Genomic DNA, 22028 nt, shown 5'->3' on the forward strand with positions numbered 1-22028 from the left:
GCTGCAGCTAAGAGTGAGGAAATATTAGTGTGATAACCATGTTAAAAAGAAAAAAAAAAAGAGAAAAGGAAGCAGATAGGCAGTTCATATTGTATTATCTATAGGTACCTCCATTGCAGTAGAGACTCAGGGGAGAAGTCATTGCATCTCAGCAGAGGAGCAGACAGTTGTTCTAATCTTGCCTTTTTCAGTGAGGGCTCTGGGAAGTAACAAACAAAAAACATTTCTGAGCTTTACCATGAGGATAAAAGAATAATGAGATGCTGCTGGTCACCTCTGAATGCCCTGCTGCCCACCCTGGGGGCAGGGCTGCCCTCTCTGGTGACTTAGAAACCAGTGGCTTCAAAATGCCTTTTTGCTATTTCTTCTCTTGAACAACTTCCTTCCACAGAGGCTTACTGGTTGAATCTGTGCTTTCAGGAGCCTCTTGCAAGCTGAGGCGAATTTATACCCAGAGGGGCCAACTTCACTCTTCATAAATTACTGCAAGTGGTTGCAAAGAGTAAAATCACTAAACAGCCAGAGGACAAAATAATAGTGAACCACAGTTATCACGATTCTAAACAGATATACCTTGCCAAAGTCAATTGCTTTTTTGGTAGAACTACAAAATGAATATGCAGAGGCTGAACGCTGTATTACCAGGTATTACACTGGATACTGTTTTTCATTAACTGTTACTTTGAAACTTAATACAAACTGGCTTTGATAGAAACACTGTCATATACCGGACAGAGAGTTGCTAAAGGACCAAAAAAGGGTGATGATGAACAGCAGAACACTGAGGGCCTGCAGTCATGGTAGTTCCTTTTGATTCATAGTTGAAAAGGCTAAATTACGTGGGCTGAAGATTGCATTGGGTGTTTTGACTAGCTTGGTACACAACAAGGTTATTTGATATCAACTGAACAGTATCATATCTCTAGAGAATTAATTATTTAAAGATGGTAGAATGGATATGACAAGGAGCAATGAGATGTAAATAGCAAACATCACAGAGAGTTATTAACAGACTGTGTTGCCTTTGCAAAAGCATTGCTGTTCCGTTTCCAAACAGTAATTTGTTGCTTTCTTCTCTTCTAGTTGCCCATATTGGCATCTTCTGTTGTTAGCCTCTATTTTCTTGAACTCACTGATGTCTTCAAGCCAGTTCACTCTGGATTCAATTGCTATGACAAGAGTCTGAGTATGCCATACATTGAACCTACACAAGAGTCTGTTCCCTTCTTGATGTTGCTTAGTCTGGTTTTTGCTGGACCATCAATTACGGTAAGTTTGAGGTGCCACTGTCACTTACTAAAGATTTTGGACAGAGCTTGGCATAAAGAAAATAGCTCCTTTGGCTTCAGTTAGTCTGCAGAGTGTCATCCAAGCTAATCACCTTAGCATTTTAAATCCAACTTTTATTCTTCTATAAGAGAAGGATACACACTCCTTAAAACATTCCCTGTAGTGCTTCATCTACTTGCACTATCCTGAAAGCAGGTGTTAATGTTAAGAAACAGCATCTACAGCTGGGTGAGAATAGCTTGGATCATTCTGTTATGCTGTACAAATATTTGAACTTTGACAGACATCTCCATACTCTGAGATACACCACAAATTCAAGATTTTGTTGGAAATAAAAGCCTTTCATGCCACTTTTGTTAGAACTTGCTTTATTCAGTGAGAAAGTGTAACCAACTGTGTCAGTGGAATCAATTACACATTCCCAAATAGCACTGGAACTCCTGAAAATTGTGAGTTAGTCAGTCAGAGCAGGCAAAAGGAGGCTGGCTTAATCATTCACCCAAAGGGAGGAGATGATTTTGGCAGAACATAAATGTCCTGTCAGAGTATGAGCAGTTTGGTCATTATTTTACAGAAAAAATACTCCAAAACAACTCCAATTCAGGTGCGTATTGTCCCTGCTGGAATTGCTATGTCAAATTAAAATGAAGTCAAAAGACCTTACATATATATATATATATGTATATATTTACTAGAGGAAATTCATTGTGTCTGATTGTGGTCAACTCAGGTAGGAGCCTTATTCTCACACCACTCCTGTTTGGCAAATGGAGAGAGAAATTCGCCTTGAGTGGGTGACTCCATGCACCTAAAAAGCCGAATCAACCTTCCGAAAGGGTCTCTTCTCTCCCCTGCCAGCAGTGACTGTGCATCGCAGCTAGGCACTTCTCTGAGGCCAGCTGCAAATGTATCTCTGCTGCCAGCTCTTCTGAATTCCCTTAAATTCAACCAATTCATGCCTAAGACTAGACAATTTGCAGTTACAAGATCTGTAAAATGTGATGCCCATATAAAAATCACCAAGTGCTGTTCTCACTTTGCTTTCCAGGATGTTTTTTGTTTATTTGCCATTTTTAAAACCAAACTCTTCTTACTCTGGCTTTGGTTGCTTTAGAAACTGTTTTTGGAGGATTTTGCACATCCATCAGGCTGAAAATTGTATTCATTTAGGAACTGGGAGCTGAGACTCTCAGTGTTCCTGGTGCAGATGCTTGCAGAAAACACCAAATACTGTGATAAAACCAAAACTTGTTGGCATTGCAGTTTGGCTGTGTTTCTTTGGACAGTGTTTCTGGCAACAACAAAGTCGACTTTCCTGAAGCAACCACAGAAGGAACCTGTATAGGCTCACTTGGGCCACAGTAGAGGGCTAAAAGCAGATTTTTACTTCTGAAAGTTTATTGCAAGCCTAGGTAATATCAAACCTTCTGTTGAGATGGCAGGTGCCCGTCTCATTACAGAGTGTTTACTAAGGGCTTTGATTACAGCTAAATTACTTCAGCATCACATGAAATTCTGCAACAGAAGACGTTATTCTTGCTTGAATCATTCTCCTACCAACAGCACAGACAGCTAACCAAAACCATGTCATGGAGGAACTCAAACCCACACTTCAGCATGCCTATCAAACATCACATTGGTAAAGAAAGTAAAGCCTGAGGCTTCAAAGGATAACTGCTTAAAAGCTGCAAGCCTTAGGTTGGTGTAGTTCATTCACATTAATGTGAGCATGAATGTGATGTGTGTATTAGTTGGAGAAGGGACTCTGCTATTGCTAAATACACAACCTCCTTTAATAAAAGGCACTGAAGGTGGTGTAGAGCATCAGCTCTTTATTATTCAGTACCACTTCTGAGGTAAAAAACTGGGGCTTATTTGTCCAATTCTTTTTGACCCAATTTGTCCCTTTTTCTTTGGAAAAATAGGCCAACAAATCTCAATGGATAAAGTTTACAATTGTGACATTGTCATCTTGTAGAGTTTAGCATTTCATAATTTAGTTTTCATTAATATTTCAATGAGTTACACACTTCATAAAACCTGGGAAATCTACAAAAGAACGCATGAGCTATGTGATGAATTGAGGATCTACAGAAACATAGCGTATGTTAGCCTCTGGCTGCAGTTCAAGTACTTACGGCAGTGTGAGGCAGAAGGTCATCAAGACTCAGTAAAATACAGGCATGATTAAACCACGTTTTAAATATCAGCAAAGAGTGTAAATAAGAAAAAATAATGTAAGGGGGGGCAGGGCAAGGAAGAAGACAAGCAAATTCCAGTTGCTATACCTCCTTAAAGAGGGATAAATACATCTTATATAAATATTAGAATAGCACTCTTTTTTTTTTCTATATTATTTTTGTTGGTATATTCAAGTTTTTCCCAAGACTAGAGAATGTATTAAATCTATTAACTTTATAGTAAATTTTTTTACAACAAATCCAGTATTTTGTAATTTATTTTCCCAAGCCATTATTACAGAAGGATCTGTGTGGATTTGAGGCTTTATGCAGCAACTGCTTTTAACCAGGTCTGTTCTGTAGCCCTGAAGTGCTACAGAAAATTGCTACCTCTATTATTTGTATGTCTTACAGCTCGTGGCGCATATGAAATTTTCTATATGTTATGCATAATCCACAGGAGACTTAAGTGTGGAACAACAAGACTTGTATGAAATTACTAACATGGATATTTTATGTCTGGAATACAGACTTACCTGAATTGCAACATGATTTCCATTTGCTTCAAAGAACTCTGAATCTGATCCTCTGACATATTTTCTCTCTCGTTATTCATTCAAAAATGTTGGGACCAGTTATTTGATCGTGTCAGTGTAGGTTCAAACACTTATCAGCCACTGACTAAAAGCCTACTTAAACGTAACAATGTGCTTCCTAACAGAGATCACCAGGATGTTAGATCACATTGATTTGGGAATCAATTTGCAAGGACAGAAATTCACTGCTGGCAGTTTCAGTCCTACTGCCTCCTCTACCATGGGAGTTTGTCTCCTTGGAAATACCAGCCTCTGAAATCTCCTTGATATAGGCATTGCTCTTTCCTGATTTTCTTCCCTATCACAAAACCTAATCCATCTCTCCAGTGTTTTTTTCCCTGTGCCAGACATTCCGTAGAGCTTGGCTACAAACAATTAGTGGTTTTTAAGTTTTAAATACTGCTGCTGTCTCCAGGAAGTTTCAGCTGTAAATTGATCAAATGGAGACAGATAATAGTGACCGTAGTTCTCATCTTATTAAAAGTCCTCCAACAGCCCTTACCACTGACTTTTCCATGTAATGAGACAACCTTCACTACTTCAGTTTTTCTGACAAAGAAAAGAAATTTCAAGTTATTAAACTTTTAGGTAAAAAGAGTTAGACTAAGCTTGTGCATTATATCTCCCTTCTCCTAGGGTGAGGGGTTTTAATGTGCAGAAACTTCACTGGTAATTACAGCAGATTCAGCATAACTCAGATGCTTTAGCATCTCATTGCATTGTCAGCTTTGTGCACTGCATATATTATTTTTCAATGCATCTGTGGACAGACAAGGTGAATCTCCTCTCAGTGGTGAGAACCACCTCATTAATTTCAATTTTTCAACCCAGCCATATTCTGAACTCTGTACAAGCCCGGTACAGATCTCCAAATTTTTTCACTGTTTAACAAGGGAAACGATCAAACCTGAGACTGCACATATATAAATGGGTCTGGATTTTCCAACAAGTAACACAATTTTTTATTTATATTCTTCTCTTTATAAACCCTTGTCTGGGGCTTCAGTCATAATCTGTTTTGCTTCGGGTGTTCAGAGAGACCATAAGGACAGAACTTTTCCTGCCACTATGGATCTGATTAAAACTCAAGCCAAATTAAACAAATACAGAGGAACAGGCTGCCACATAATTAGAAGCTGCTAGGGATTGCTAGGCTTGAGGCCAAGACTCAGTGCTAAACCCACCTCAGGAGCACTATGATATTGCAGTGGCTCTGGATTCATTTAGGGGCAAGATTTTCTAATTATTATTTTTTTTATTATAGAAGCACCAAATTTCAGCTGTGGATGAAGACCCTGATTCCCCTGAGCACTGTGTACACTGCTGATATTTCATTTCAGTGCCACCTTCTTGCCTGGCCTCACTCAGGCCAAGCTGTATTACCGAACATTTACATATTGATACAAATCTTTTAAAGGCTCGCGTATGTCAGTGGTTGACATTGAGGGTGGTCTAGTTACGTTTCAGCCCTTTGAATTCAATCAGTGTGTTCTGAGTAACTGCTACATTTAATTTAATGGCTCCTTTGTCATTGCAGATAATGATAGGAGAAGGAATTCTCTACTGTTGCCTGTCCAAAAGAAGAAATGGGATTGGAACAGAGGCCAATATTAATGCAGGAGGATGCAACTTCAATTCTTTTCTTAGAAGAGCTGTCAGATTTGTTGGTGGGTTTCAAATGTTAGTCGAAGGGCTTTCCACGTACATTCGGTTTTGACCACGCAGGTTTCCTTCTCTGAAGCAGCCTTTCAGAACAGACAGGGCTGTCACAGGCATAGATCTTCTTCTGCTAGAAACTGAAAGAAGAGGCTCTCTCTAATGGAGTTACAGAACAGCCCCATACTCAGTAATGCAGCATCTACACTCTCCGTTTTCCCTTTTCTCTCATGTACTATTGTCAGTGTTTCTAAAAGAATAATTTGGTTTTCTTTCTCTGCTCACCTTGAGCTGGCTTCCTTTTAATAGTTTCAGTGTATAGTTTCCCCTGCCTGCCTTCAGCGCATCATAAGGATTCAGCCCACCTGACACAGTATTCAGCATGACAGTAAAAACCTGTCAGAGACTCTCAGTGTGTTTGACATTCTTTTTCTGGGATGTGTTTATATACTTCTTGGAAAAAGGCCTAGGATCTGGCAGCCTAATGATACAGAAGAATGCATTGATTCGTTTTCTTTTATTTTGTTATAATTGTCATTGATGAAAAATGAATTTGAAAAGCAAATGGACTTTGTTCCCATTCTTAATTTCCTCTGCCAATGAGTGGCTAAAGGAAAGGTTTTCTCTTTCCTAGAAAAGTTTGTTAAAGAGAGCAGCCTAGGGAAAGGCAACTCACAGGACAGCATACTGAAAACCTCATAGGAGAAATATACAGGTTTCCGTAGTCTGGCAGACAGGGGGGTAATGACAGGAGAGGTTACACGATCTGTGACCAGTAAAGCATCCTCTCAAGTGCAGCAGTGGGGAAGTGAGCAGAGGGCATGACAGATTACAACATCAGCAAGGAGGACTATGAAGGTACCCCATGCTCTCCACTTTTCCTGCATGGCATCCCATTCCATCACCAAAAAATACAAGCTAAAAAATACATTAATTTATTTCCTGATTCATATTCTGATTTTGCATTTTCTTTCATAGTTAAATGACTTCAGCATTCTTTCTGTTTTAAGATTAAAAATGAATTTATTTATATGGATACAAGTAGGGAATTAAAGGTAAGTCTTTAGGGGAAAGCTGTTGAAAATGCTGAGTAAAAGGACTGCTTTTACTTCAGCTGCCTCATGAATTTGGCATTATTGACTAGACAGAAACAGTGATCCGTTACCAAAAAGACTTAAATATTTGGACTTGTGGCAAGGATTTGGTACTCAAGAAATATCAGAGGTTTGAGGTAGCCCAAGTTATTGCCACCTGAGGAATCCCTGGTGGTAAAAGGAGAACAAGTTCTTAGAGCAGTGATCTAATGGGCAGCTGTCCATGTTATTAAAAGCCTACATCCCAGCGGGCATGTCCAAGGACTGGATGAGCACATATGCTCTCTTCAAATACCTGGCTGTCCTTTAGTCAATTCAGAAAACTGCTTTCCAAATTGAAGCAGATCCAGTGTAGTTCAGTTTTATGAAAAGATGTTGGAAGACATCAAGCCATCAAAATTAAGAAGTGTTTAAAACATTAAGAAGAAACCAAGCATAAATAATCTTAATTTTTTTACATTAAAGAATTCAACTTTGCAGTAAGCTTTCATAACAACAAAAAAAAATCATCTTCTTCACTTAAATTCTCTCAAGTTCAATGAGACAAGCCACCAGAATTCTGTTGAATGTACTTTGTCACAATGAATGAATCTAATTTATGCATGTAATAAAGTTAACAAGCTCTACTAATTTCTTCCCTAGGTGTTCATGTGTTTGGTCTTTGTTCTACTGCTCTTGTTACTGATATTATACAGCTATCAACAGGATATCAGGCTCCATATTTCCTGACTGTTTGCAAGCCTAACTATACATCCTTAAATGTATCCTGCTCTGAGAATTCCTATGTTGTGGAAGATATTTGCTCAGGAGCTGATCTCAATATTATCAATGCTGGAAGGTTGGTTCTACCCTTCATTGTGTACATTTTTAAGTATTCATTTTATTTTTTATTTTCTGTCCCACTTTCAAGATTTTTTTTCTAGTTAAAGGCTGAACTAATTTTGTCAGGTTTTTACAACAAATGTGAGAGTGTGTCTTTTTAGTGATTTTTCCATTTTCTGTATGGAGATATTAGGCCACCAGTGGGCTTTGGAAGACTTTCAGGTCCTGAAGCACAGTCATTAGTAGCTAATGAATTTCTCTCCTTCAAAGGAGATAATTTCCTATACAATTATTAACATGTGTAGCTTCTACTGCTTTTCCCAGTGGGATCTGGGTATGTTCCCCATAACAGGCAAAGGAAGAAGTCACCCAAGTACTTTATCTGAGACCTCTGCATAACATACATTACTGTTCTGGCATTTTGGTCTTAGTTTCTGAGGCTTAGTTTGGGGATTTGTTGGGGGAGTTTGTTTTCTGTTTCTCGTGTCGATTACATTTTTTATACTGACAGCATTGAAAAAATCCCTTCATTAGAGGAAAACCACAACAGTGCAAATCTGGGTGTTGCTAAACACAGGCCTTTCCTTTCCTGTTTTTTTTTAACTGGTGGTTTACCCTCCTTTATCATTTATGCTTTAGCCTCCCTACCTAGCCAGGAGAAAAATGAATATTTTTTATAATTGCAGTTTTTGGACATGCATGTCAGTCATTTAAAACATAAACCAGACTATATATCTTACATTAAACAAGCTCTATGTGATAAAATAGTGATAATTCAATTCCTGGTAACAGGTCATAGATTTAAACAATTAATCTGAAGATAAGTCAGTAAGTTCTACTGTTCCAATACATCTGCTGCTTATTAGTTCAAGGCCTTCATTAGTATGAAGTGTCCTAAATATAAGCACTACACTCCTGAGAAATCATGAAGCTCTTTGCTGAATACAATAGTAGTCTTCTGTAACTTTTCCACACCAGGTGAACCTTTATTGCCTGTTAAGTCATTAAGTGTTTGAATGTTTTGCAGTCCTTCAAAATTTCAGTGCTTTTTTAAATCTCCTGCTCTCCAAAAAAGTTACAGCAAAATTATAGAATACTTGAAATTACTACAGTTTCTGTCTCTGACTCAGCTGCATAATTTCTCTGTGTACCTTATTATAGACATGAAGCTGTGTTACTTCTGTCACATCCACTTCATTAAAGCTTTGCACTTGATTCAGCCCCAGATGCTAGCTTCCGTTTGAACTTTACGCCTCATGGCATCATGTTTTTGTCACATGGAAATTATTAAAATCTTCTGTCTGTATATTAAAGCACCTCTCCCTCAGTCTGTTTGCTTTCCCATTTATTTCAGTGGTTGCCACACTTGGGAATCATGAAATCATTCACTTCGTATCTTTCAGCATATCTCACAATCTGTCTCCTTTCACTGGGACAAACCAATTTCACTGATATTTGAAGAACCCAAATTATTTGAAGTATTTGGTCTTAGTGGCCTAAGGTTCATAATTAACACTCATAATACAGCATAATTTGCCATATTTTTTCTATTTATATATGTGGGCATGACCCACAGCTGGAATGAAGGATTGGCCCAAATAATTTGGTGACAATAGTTTTGCTGAAAGGCAAACCAGAATTATTGTATCAGCCTTCACCTCACCGTCTCTTTTCCCATAACCATTTTGCTGTTCCTGGGAGACTGACACTGAAGCCTGGTGCTTGCAGGCAGTGTCTTGCACCTACGTGGTGTCCCAAGGAAATTGGTGTAGCTTTACACACAGGCAGGCAGAAAAATTTTCATGATTACATCTCATTTGTTTCATTATCCTCTCAAATATGATGTCTGCTGCTCTGAATTGACTGCCTGTAGCCATTCCAAAACCACTGATCACTCCTAAGTTTAAATATCATCACTTCCAGAAAACAAACAAACAAACAAAAAAAAAAAAAAAGTGAAATTAGTTGTAACATTGTGAGACGAAGCAATCAGGTTTCAATCAGGTTTTGTGTGTTTCTGTTTCTTTAGGAAGATGACCATATATTGCTATCTCAAATTTTTTCCCATTACAGAGGATACATTTGGTGATCTATAATACATTGGCACCACCATCAGTTTCTCCTTAATTTAATTTTATTGCATTTTTCCTTTATCAAATTGTTAGTTCCTTATGCTTGCCTCAACTTTACCAGTGCAAAGCAATCAGAACTTGCTACTGGTTTGATACTTCCTTCAGCCATCTACTACAGGAGTTATGGCATAACTTTTCCAGTCCAGGAGGTTAATTTGACTTCAGTAATTTCTGTTTGTAAGGGATCTGTTCTTCTGAGATTGCTAATGGCCTTCAATTTTATTTGTACTTCTCAGAAATTTTTACTTCCTCCAGACTTCCCCATGAAAAGTACAGAAAGGAACAAATTACCCGGCTGATTATATGAAATCATTTTCTGCAACATCCCCAAATATCCAGTGGTTTCCTTTGTCCATCTTTTCCTCTATTTATCTTCAAAAAGCCTTTTCAGTCGTTTCTGTTCAGATCTCCAGTGAGTTCTCTACCCTGTATCATGTCTGATGTTCTGACTCAGTGTGACTCTCTCTCCCTCAGCATGACTCTTACCGTTGTTCCCCCTCTCGCATCCTCATGCATGAGCATTTAGAGTGATACACTGTCATCTGAGTTCAGGACATGTTTTCTTTGAGACCTTTGTTCACCTTTTCAATGCAGAGCGTACAAAAAAGCTACATATTTTTAGCTTGAATTATTTTCATTTTAGATTAAGATAACAAATAGAGGAACAAAAGCACTGACAAAGCATTAGAGAGGACAGAGTGCATTTAGTCTGTAACATGCTGTGCTTGCCCTGAAAGCATGTGAATAGAAAATATAATAAAGAGAAAACTGACTGTAGCATAGTGGCACACCTTATATACTGTAAAAATGTCATCAAATTAAGGTTAAATTCTGAGTGGTACTAAAGTTCATAAAATCAAATATACACATTAGCTCCACAGAGACTTTAAGTAGATTTAGGCTTCCATTAAAACCTGCACAGGGTAAAGGAGTCAATTAGCCATTATAAACATTTAATTTTTTTCATGTTTTTATCCTCCTGTTCTCAACCTTGAACTCATTCCCCAGGGAAACTGTGAAAGGTTTGTTCATGGTTGGGGAAGAAAAAAAAAAAAAAGAATTTCGGTCTGTCTTTGGAAATGAAAAGGGAATCATGCTGATTTCACCTTGGCCAGAGTCATGAACCTGCTGGAGCCATGGGCTCAAATTCAGATCAGCAGTGTGACATTCACATTGAACTACATGCATACATTTAATTGCCAATGAATTATTTAGAACAGACAAGGCAAAATGCATAGGTTAAAAATTTAGAAAGTAGACTCTGCTGCTTTGCAGATAAAGGCAAAGGACTGTGTTTCAGTCTTTGATACCTCAAACTAGCTAACTGGGGTGCTGCTAGGGAGATGGCTATACGTGGAGCACAGTTACGGTGGCAAGGGCCATCTGCAAAGCTGCATGATTGTTCCAAGTCACCTCATGTGATGCTTCTGGGTCGCAGCTACTTACACAAAACCTCCTTCTCTTGGTCAGAGAAATAGAAGCTAAGCTACCACATTTGATTTTCATATCTGTAGTTTGTTACTCAAGACCGAATTCACATCATTCAAGTCCCCAGCTTTTCAGTAGGAACAGAAGGCCCTCAGCAATTTCAATAGACCTGATATTGCCTGCTCTCTTACACAGTTTGGACTTCATTTTGTTTACCCTCATGTTCTGGGCTTCAGAGAGGGGCCTGGTAAGGCTTAAAATGCCCTCTCTGTGTTCTTGTGCTCCTTTCACTCCTAACATTTTATAAAGTGCTGAAATTTAAAAAATAAACCAGAAGACATAGCAAATAAAGATGTAGTTTGCCTCTTTGTCAGAACTACGTTACCCTGTCATCCCTCCATTAGAGCAGCAAAACCAGGGGCACAAAGATGATTAATTTAATTCTGCAGTTACGGTCTACTTATCATGAGTCCTTACTTTGAAAAGAGTCCAGGTGAAGTCAGTGAGAATAATCATATGATAAAGGTTCATGCTTTGAACAAGTTGTATAATTAGGTACTGAAAAGTTATTGTGGAAATTTATTTATAGAAATAAGTGTATAGATATTTCTCTCAATCAAGTGTTCAGTCTTTAGGGTCATTCCCACTGTTCTCTTAGTACGCACACTTTTCTTAGTACAAAAAAAAAAAAGAATTTAATGGTAATTATTACTTCAGAACACAGGCATCTCATTAACATTGGTCCTTTCTCCAGGTTATGGAAAAGAGGGTTAGGAATTAAATGTTACCGATTGATTATATATTGCTTAGGAAGTGTAAGCTGAAAATGACTGTACGACCCAGTGTTTTTTTCAAGTGAACACTAGCACAGTGTATTTGAACTGAGAAGCATAATTTGAGTGTCCTTCCTTGGCAGAAAGTCATTCCCTTCTCAACATGCCACTCTGGCAGCCTTCGCAGCAGTGTACATTTCGGTGAGTAACCAACTCTGTTCATTTTCATTTATACAAGACAAAAATCATTTACTGTATATTGTAAAGTGATGTGTTGCCTGGATATCCTGGGTGGGTGTAAGTTTTTATCCACTCAGTTTGAAAGCAAAATAAAACCACTAGCAGCTAAAATAAAATCAGCCCTATTAAGAATACAGAAAAGATCCAACTGCTTCACATCCTTTGTGAAGAAGCAACAAAAAGCATAATGATAAAGCATATCTGATGCCTTATACTATTCACAAAGAAAATGCAGTGCTTGTCTGTCTTACGGGGTGATACTTTAACTTACCATTCAAAGAAACCTTTATTGTGTTCTGCCTCTCCTTTATTGCTGCCTTCACTTGACTTGCTGCTTTTTTAAACTTGAGGCATTAACAAACAGCTCTGTGATGTAATTTCACCTGACCTCCATAGAACTGCAGAACGGATGAACTGGCACAGTCTCTCCCAGAGGCCTCCAAGGTGCTACTGCAAAGCAAGTGAATAAAACTCATCAGTAACTAGCAGGGAATTGTGGGACATTCTGCATTGATCACAGCTGGTCTTCCACATCTGACCAAAGGCTTTTCTGCAGTATGGGCTACAATGTTTGTATGAGTGAGCACTTACTTGAAGTTCAAAATTTTTAAAAAAAATAATTCTGTCACTCATGTGTAAAGTCAGAGGAAAAGAGCAACGGTTACAACCGGTTAATCAATTGATAATGGAATTGTGCGTGTACTGGGAGCTTGCCAGTATTTATTCTGCCCAAGTGAAGGCCAAAATTTGGAATAATACCCATGAATCACCGCCACTTAATTTTTATGACCTCGCTGACATCGTGGCCCCCAGCTGAGAAATGGCTCACTGAAGCATCTGGTGGCAGCTTTTGTTAGAACAGGTTGTTGCTTTCATCTGGCATGACATCTGGCTTCTGTATTTCAGAAGCAGTGGCTCCCTAGTCACACTTACAGAGCATTTAGGCTCTGACTGTGAACAGTATTTAGACATAAAATCCTTCTCCTAATTGATGTCATGAGGCAACACTGCCAGTTTTTTTGGAAATCCATTCCTTGTGATTTCAGGTCCTCCTGCAGTAAGTGAGCAAATTTTAACAAGGCTGTAAAATAAAATTAAACTGATTATTTGTAGTATTACTGTGTAGTAGTGATCTATGTGTGAAAGAAATACTGAAAGTGAGAAATTAATATCCTCTTAGATAACTTCAAGTTTCTTCAACTGCTTCTTCATTTCTTTCTTTTTTCAAGATGTACTTCAATTCTACATTAACAGACTCCTCAAAACTTCTGAAACCACTCTTGGTCTTTGCTTTTATCATCTGTGGAATTATATGTGGTCTGACTCGTATCACCCAGTATAAGAATCATCCAGTTGATGTTTACTGTGGCTTTCTCATAGGAGGAGGAATTGCTCTCTATTTGGTAAATATAATATTCATGTATTTAAATTTTAACAAATAAAACTGACACGGCTGTAGTATGAACACTGGTATTTTTTAGGAAAAACTTTCATCATGGTCACATGCCATAATTAAAAATATAGTTAAAATGTGTTGAAGATTATGATGTTGGGGTAATCTCTTTAAAAATAAACATGAAAAAAACAAATATATAATTCAAAGTACCATAACAGTGCACAAAGTGGCACAGAATCATCTGGCATTCTATACGGAAACAGCTCTAACATTGTGTGCTTCATTAAATACTTAGTCATCTTTTCTACTCTACACTTGCAAGAATAACATAAGAAATTTATTGCTTTGATTGGGAGTTGTTGCCAGCCTGAGTTTATATTGCCAATGTTAGCTTTATGATCTAAAAAAAATGGTTGAATTACTATAAAGCAACTCAGCTGAGTAAGTGTCTGATCCTGCAAGAAATCAAAGGCAGTATTATATACCCTTGTGATTCTTCTGAGCTCTTGGGGACATTATGCATGGGAAATAGGATGTCCAAGCCAGGTTAGTCCTATGGTTTTCGTCTGTACTGGGCTGAAACAGATGGGAGCACCCTGGGAGGGTCCTGTAAAGGAGTTATGTGAGATAGGCCTGTATCTGTCAGTAGGAAGCTCATCAAGCGTTCGCTTTTGCGTGCTGCTCCTTGTCTCCAGCATGCTTGTTGCTGCCCCAGCTGTTCGGCGCAATGTCAGCCCTGGTGCCTGTGAGCAACTGGGAACTTCTACTGACGATAGTTTTGCTCCGGTCTGGGTGGGTGAGCAGAAAAGCCTTAACAGCTAGTGGGATGTTTTTGACCCCCAAGAAGCAATGATGAATTTTAGCATAATACTAAATTAAGTTCATATCCTATGCTCCTTTTTTTCTGAGGTAAAATAATCTAAGGTACATGCACATGGTCTACAAAGATGACCAGAGGAAAAATGGCTTTCACAGTGGCAGAAGAAACAGCAATCAGGGTAGATAACAGAAACCCCATGAGCTACTAAAGTCAGTTTGTGTGATTGTACTGTGAGCAGAAAGGCACTTTGTTGAGAATATTATTATAAATGGTTAAGCTGTTGTAGACTCTCATAAATGGAGCTGCTGTTCCCGTGTTTGAAAACCACAAACAAGGATGTTCTTTGTTAGGTCTTCTCCACATACAGTTTCATGACAGCATACATCAGAGGGTACATTGTCCCAGATACCCAGCAGTCAGTAAATCTGCCCTGAAAACCAAACACCAGTAAGAGGAAGGTGAGGGGAAATCACGTGGAACTATACAAATAGCTCTGAAAGGAGAGTAAAGAACGAGTAACCTAAGTGACTGAGTCAAACATGTCACTCTTATCTTTTTAAAAAGACAGTATTTTACAGTGAGTCTGCTGAATAAGAAAAGGCTGTATAGCTAAATCTTCTTAAAGTTCTGTGCAGCTTGAAAGCAATTGATTTAAAGTTGATAAATTGTTCTATCATGTAGATATTGTATGACATGACATTATTATGCAATAGAAAGGGCAGAACCATAGAGCAGAGAACAACTCGAGCTGTAACAAGATTCAGTAAATCAGAGCAGACAGTAGTGTAGCTGTAAAATAGCTTTGCCTAGATGGCTGAAAACATTTATTTGCATAACAAAACATTCTTTTTTCAGCTGTATCTGTTGCTTTATAAAATTAAGAAAACCCAAAGAGGCTAAATCTTTTCCTCAACTATTTTACTGCCATGAACTATGTGCCCTGCTTATCCTACTGAGACTATTTCATACATGTCTAGAAGTACCAGACTGAGGACAGAATTTGGAGTAATGATACACTGGTGAGGAAGGGAAAGTGGGCATACCCGATCAGTTAAGTCGGACTAATTCTATCACTCAATATTTATTTAAAGGCAGAAGAATATAACTAAAATACCTTAAAATGTCACTTCTTTTCGTAACTGACTGTTGATGCTTCTGTTCAAATATCAGGGCCTGTATGCTGTGGGGAACTTCTTACCGAGTGACGAGAATGTGTTTCACCCAAATTTTCACAGAGAACCTCTAAGGTCTTTGACAGACCTCAGTCAGGATGCCAACAGAATCCTGCCGGGCAAAAACGGTAGCAGCAGCGATGGCATTGTCCCTCACCGTACGGAAAGCATCCTGAACCGAAACCACCGAAATTCGGGCTCTCTCACCAATATCAAGAGAGCAAATGCTGACGTAGAAATAATAACACCACGAAGCCCAATGGGAAAGGAAAACATGGTTACCTTCAGCAACACTTTGCCAAGAGTCAACACACCATCCTTGGAAGATCCAGCAAGGCGAAATGCGACAATACACGCATCGATGGATTCTGCTCGTTCCAAACAGCTGCTTTCCCAGTGGAAGAACAAGAATGAAAGTAGAAAGTTGTCGCTGCAAGTAATAGAGACTGAATCCGGCCAGTCACCACCGAGGGCTATTGAAATGAGGTCAAGCTCAGAACCCTCCAGAGTGGGTGTGAATGGTGATCATCATGGCCCAACTAGCCAATACCTGAAAATTCAACCTGGCAGCGTACCAGGTTGTAACAACTCCGGTCTTACTGGCGGGCCAAGGGTCTCTATTCAGTCACGTCCTGGCTCATCCCAGCTGGTGCATATTCCTGAAGAGACTCAAGAGAACGTGAACACATCACCCAAAAGTAGTTCAGCTAGAGCTAAATGGCTGAAAGCTGCTGAGAAGAGTGTTGCCTGTAGAAGCAATAGCCAGCCAAGGATCATGCAAGTGATAGCCATGTCTAAGCAGCAAGGAGTGCTTCAGGGCAGTCCAAAGGGTTCAGAGGGAAGCACAGTCACCTGTACGGGAGCCATCAGATATAAAACCTTGACAGACCATGAGCCAAGTAGCATTGTTAGAGTTGAGGCCCATCCAGAAAACAATAGACCTGTAATTCAGATGCCATCAGAAGGTGAAGGAAGCGGATCATGGAAATGGAAAGGTCCTGAAAAAATCACCCTTCGCCAGACGTATGAGCTAAATGATCTTAACAGAGACTCTGAGAGCTGTGACTCCTTAAAAGACAGTTATGGGTCAGGTGACAGGAAAAGGAGCAACATAGATAACAGCGAGCATCACCATCATGGCATCACTACAATAAGAGTCACGCCAGTGGAAGGAAGCGAGATTGGCTCGGAGACTCTGTCCATTTCTTCTAGCCGGGACTCAACACTTCGAAGAAAAGGTAACATCATTTTAATCCCTGAGAGAGGGAGCAGTCCGGAGAACACCAGAAACATCTTCTACAAAGGCACATCGCCAACACGAGCATACAAGGAATGAGAAGAGATATATCAGCTGGTCCATACCACCACAAAGTAAACACATCTTGACACAGGTTCTGCCGTCTCTGTTTTGAGCTGACATGTACCTTTGATGTGCCAAATTACTGACCAGCAGCCTGACTGTTGTTGACCACTGCTGATGTGCAATGTGCGTGAGCCTGTGGAAGGCATGTGGTGGGGGCAAAAGCACAATGCCAGAACCTAACTAATGTGAAACATTTTCATGTGACTTGTTTCATCAGACTCAAAACGTTTATGTGAGGGTGATGATGTCAATCAAAACAATGGTCTTGAACACAGACACTTTATTTCCTGAATGTGCCAACTTTTTATTTTATTTATATTTGTGTCCAAAATCAACTGAATTTTTCACAGCAAAGGCTGTATCAGTGGTATATATTCACCTTTGCAGAATTTGCACCAAATCTTTAATACAGGATGGTGCTGACGGTAACTTTACATGTTTTGAAAAACTGCATACTTACTAGACTCTACAAACACATGACATATTGATGTGCAGTTACTTTAAAAGTAATATTGCTAATATGATGATGCTGGCTGCATTCTTTTAGCGTAGGAAATATTTACAGCTTTGTTATAGTGGATCTGTCACATTCAAAGATTGCAAAGGTTTAGTGTAGTTCTTTAAGATGTCTACTGCAACAAAAAATGTGTGGGTGCCATTCCATTAGACTGGAATAACTATATATTTTGAATAGTTTTGCTGCTACTGCTCAACTTTTGTTTAAGAACAGGTGCTACTAATGAAGAGGCTGCTTCTTAGTGGGCTAACTTGTAGAATTGTTTTAAATTATGTTTTTAAGGGGTCTTTTAAAGTACTACAAGTAATTCAGATTTTACATTTTTAAACCTCTTATTATGTCCTTCGGCAACCCTTCCATTTTTCTATTAGTTTTTAACCATATAGTGCAGGTTTTTAACCAGTAATTGCAAGATGTGCAAATGTGAAAGGTGAGCCATGAATAAATAAAAACAAACAGGCACTTTCCTGACTAGCTTCCAAGGAGACAGTAATGAATATCATAGCTCACATTTCAAAGCAGTCATTCACGTCACTTGCTTAGTATGTGACAATCACAAGTTTCACCCCAGTCACCATCATGTAGGGGACTGATGCTTGGCTTTAGAAATGGAATGCCTCTGTATTGCAGAATCACCGAATGAGTGTTGCGTTGTGCCACTACTGCTGTCCACCTCCTTTGAGAACCTCTCCAGAGCCTTCTTAAAAGAAGTATATTTTTTCCCTACCACACCCACTTAAGAATATGCACATGAGAGAATACAGATTATTTTAGTAAATTGACCTTCAAGTATAAAAAAAGATCTTACATGCTAAAAATCTCCATTGCCAAAAGCTGTTGGAAGGATAAGCTCTGAAAGGAATAAGCATGGCATGTCCTGGCTCTGACTTTAATTTAAACCCTGAAGGAAGTCAGGGGCAGTGCTCACCCAATGCACCTCCTCAATCTCTCCTAGACTATTTCCACCTGAAGGAGAACGACTATCAGACACCTACCAGCTCTCCTGCTAGGAGGGGGAGGGAATGGCTTGGCAGTCCCCACACCAAATAAGTAGTAGCAGATCAGATCTGTTCTCTGACTCTGAGTGTTTTGCTCTAAGTCCCCTTCTGATTTAGGGTATCAGAGAACCAGATACATACTACATAGTCAGAAGGTGTCTACAGACCCTACCCCACAGGACTCTGAGGGGAAAGGCTGCCCTACCTCAGCCAAGTAGGAGGTAGAAAGAAGAATCATCCCATCCCAAGAAGATAAATAGCACAACACACACAGGCAAAAAAAAAAAAAAACACCAACCAAACAAAAAAAAACCAAACAAACCAAACCAACACACAAAGAAACCTCAAAACCAAAACAAAATCCCAACCCCAATCCTAAATAATTTCAGAAGTATGAGGATAGTGTTTAGTGTTTGCTAATCTGTATAGAAGAAGACCTTAGAGTCAATGAAAAGCTTGATATACCTTCCCAGTTATACAGGTGTTCCAGGTTTAACTGAGTGCTGTCAGCCAACCCTGTCAAGCAATGCTTCCCTCACCTGCATGTCACCCAGTGCTGTGGAAAAGTGTTTGTCATGAGGGAAATGACCACACTTATCCTGCTGCTCATAGAAGATGACCCCATCATACATTTGTTGACTGGGAGGAAATACTCTGCAGGTTGCATGTAAGAAGCTCACCAGTAGGGTTGCAGCATATTGTGTCCATTAAAGGCACAGTATGTTGAAGACACACTTTAAGGCACATTAGCTGGGAAAAATAATCATAGAGTCCAGGGGGTGGGGAGAGCATAAGTTTTTTAGAAATATGTTCTCATTCTAGTATTTACAAGTCAGGATTTGTTTTTTCTTTTTAAAGGGTGAATCTTTAGTCCTTGGTATTTAATATCAAATTTTGTACAAGATTCCTAGGAATTGCAAACACTTGGATTGTCATGAACAAAACCCTTTGGCTTTAGTTTAGTCTAAGTACATGATAAGGCAGGTAAGATTAGCTTTAAAGGAATGGGTAAGACACAATCACTGTTGGTCTATCAATGCAGGGAAAGAAGATACAATCATTTGTTAGTTTGTAAGTGCAGGGGAAAAGAACATAAGTAGATGAACCTGGAAAAAATGGAAAAATTGAAATGGAGAAAAATGGCAATAAAGCAAAGATTAGAAAATGTTCCCTATGGCAATTTAGCTGTTTTGGAAACAGCAGGATTCCTGGTGGGAGTGTTTGTTCTTTATTCCTTGGTTTTAGTCAGATATATATTGGCATATGTGTTACTTTTATTACTCTAAAATTTGCTGCACTATTTCAGGTGCAGTGTGATATTTTTCCTAAGGTTTCCTATTTCTTAACAAAAGATTTTAAAGCTCTTGTGTAATCATTGAAATTCTGTTCTTTACATAAATATTGATATATTCTTTTTTACTCAAAGTGCCAAAGGCTACTGTTTTTAATAATGGCTTATTGAATTATATTACATTAGAGAGCAAAAGTGTAATAATATATACATTGGAACTCAGACCTCTGCATGTATATTTGATAAGGAGCCTTTTGTAAAATTACTCTTTGTTTACATTCCACTGATACCTTAATTTAAAATTAATCAAATAAATTGACAGGTGACATCTTCTTAGTGTTCTGATTTTCTTACTTGCTAACAGGCACGAATTTCTTCGTTAGGCTGTGCTTTACTGAGAAAAGAAAATGCTCAAAAATAAAATATGTTTTTAAATGAAAATTCTCTATATAAAGTATTGTGTTTAATAAAATGTTATGCAATGTTTTCAAATGGAAAAAGATTTGTAAATTGCTATAAATGTATTTTGTTAAATAAGTACAGATCAATGCTACTGTGTGAGTTTATTGTGCTAACATCATGAAAATAAAGATAAAATTCCTCATTGATGTTCAGTCATCTCTGTGGTGAAGCAGTTTCATTCCCCTCCCAATTATTTTTCGGTATTAAGTATCTCATGACACATACAAGTGGTCATCAGTGGGAAACCTCAAAACCTTGTGTAGTTTAAGAAGTTATGAGGAACAGTACCCACAAAAGCTTGTGTCTATCCAAAAACAAACAAAACAAAACAAAACAAAACAACACAACATTTTGCAAAAAAAGAAAGCAAGCAAACTGGGAACATTACGCCATGTGGGGAAAAACCTACTAGATCATAGTGGAGGCCCACAGACATGCACTGCTAAGCCCTTAGAGCTGCTGGACACAGTGAGGCCCACCACAGATTTGTGAATGAGAACAGGACAGATGTCAGGAGCAAACCTGAGAGGAAGAACTCTCCCCAGCACAAGAAGTTGGGATGCAGGAGTCATCAGGTCGCTGCCCTTTGCTGGCAACAGTGAGAAGCATTATGTGTAGCAGCACGCTGTCAAAACCACAGTCTTATCTAGAAGCTGCACAAGGTGTGCAACAGCAAACGCTGTCTCCGAGCCTGTCTGGAAACAAAAGCATCTAGGACAGGCATTGGTGGCCTGGGAAAGCTACAGGCAGAGACAGGCCAGGTATGGCTCAGAGAGACCCTGGGAAGGAAGGCAAGAGAGTAAACCAGATCCTGCTGGAGTATGACTGCTGAAGGCTGGCATTTAATAGAAGTCTGGTGAGTTCTCATCTGGGAATGGGCCCTTCCATGGGCTACAAAGAAGCATAAACTATTATCTCAAACATTTTTAAAGGTACATTTTAAACATCTAAAGTTAGGCTAAAAATGAAGTCCCCCCCTGAAGAGTACCTTTAATATAGAGGCTGCATTACAAAATTTGATTTATCATAGAATCATAGAATCATAGGGGCTGGAAGGGACCTCGAAAGATCAGCTAGTCCAACCCCCCTGCCAGAGCAGGACCACCTAGAGTACATCACACAGGAAGGCATCCAGGCGGGTTTTGAATGTCTCCAGTGAAGGAGACTCCACAACCTCTCTGGGCAGCCTGTTCCAGTGCTCTGTCACCCTCACAGTAAAAAAATTTTTCCTGATATTCACCTTGAACCTCCTATGCTCCAATTTGCACCCATTACCCCTTGTCCTATCACAGGTCAACACTGAAAAAAGCTTAATTCCATCTTCCTGACACTCACCCTTTACATATTTGTAAACATTGATGAGATCACCCCTCAGTCTCCTTTTCTCCAGGCTAAAGAGACCCAGCTCCCTCAGCCTTTCCTCATAAGGGAGATGCTCCACTCCCCTAATCATCTTTGTAGCCCTACGCTGGACTCTCTCCAGCAGCTCCCTGTCCTTCTTGAACTGAGGGGCCCAGAACTGGACACAATACTCCAGATGCGGCCTCACCAATGCAGAATAGAGGGGGAGGAGAACCTCTCTTGACCGCCTAACCACACCCTTTCTAATGCACCCCAGGATGTCATTGGCCTTCTTGGCTACCAGGGCACACTGCTGGCTCATGGTCATCCTGCTGTCTACCAGGACCCCCAGGTCCCTTTCCCCTACACTGCTCTCCAGCAGGTCAGCCCCCAACCTGTACTGGTGCATGATTAGTTTATCAGCCTCTGCTGATAAACTTTGTGTTATTCTCTTAGG

General features: G+C 39.3%; 1 protein-coding gene across 1 annotated transcript; it reads left to right on the forward strand.

Annotated features, from left to right (window-relative positions):
- Positions 1–1083: 1083 nt before the first annotated feature.
- On the forward strand, positions 1084–16941 carry LOC103780177 (lipid phosphate phosphatase-related protein type 4; the record flags this gene model as incomplete). The annotated part of the gene is made up of 6 exons (XM_008947832.1): positions 1084–1269; positions 5604–5733; positions 7459–7654; positions 12115–12172; positions 13441–13614; positions 15598–16941. Coding segments are annotated over 6 exons (2082 nt in total), but the record flags the coding sequence as incomplete, so codon positions are not given.
- Between the last annotated feature and the right edge of the window lie 5087 nt (positions 16942–22028).

This window comes from Merops nubicus, unplaced genomic scaffold, assembly GCF_000691845.1.
Source record: "Merops nubicus isolate BGI_N331 unplaced genomic scaffold, ASM69184v1 scaffold15589, whole genome shotgun sequence".
Taxonomy (NCBI): Eukaryota; Metazoa; Chordata; class Aves; order Coraciiformes; family Meropidae; genus Merops; species Merops nubicus.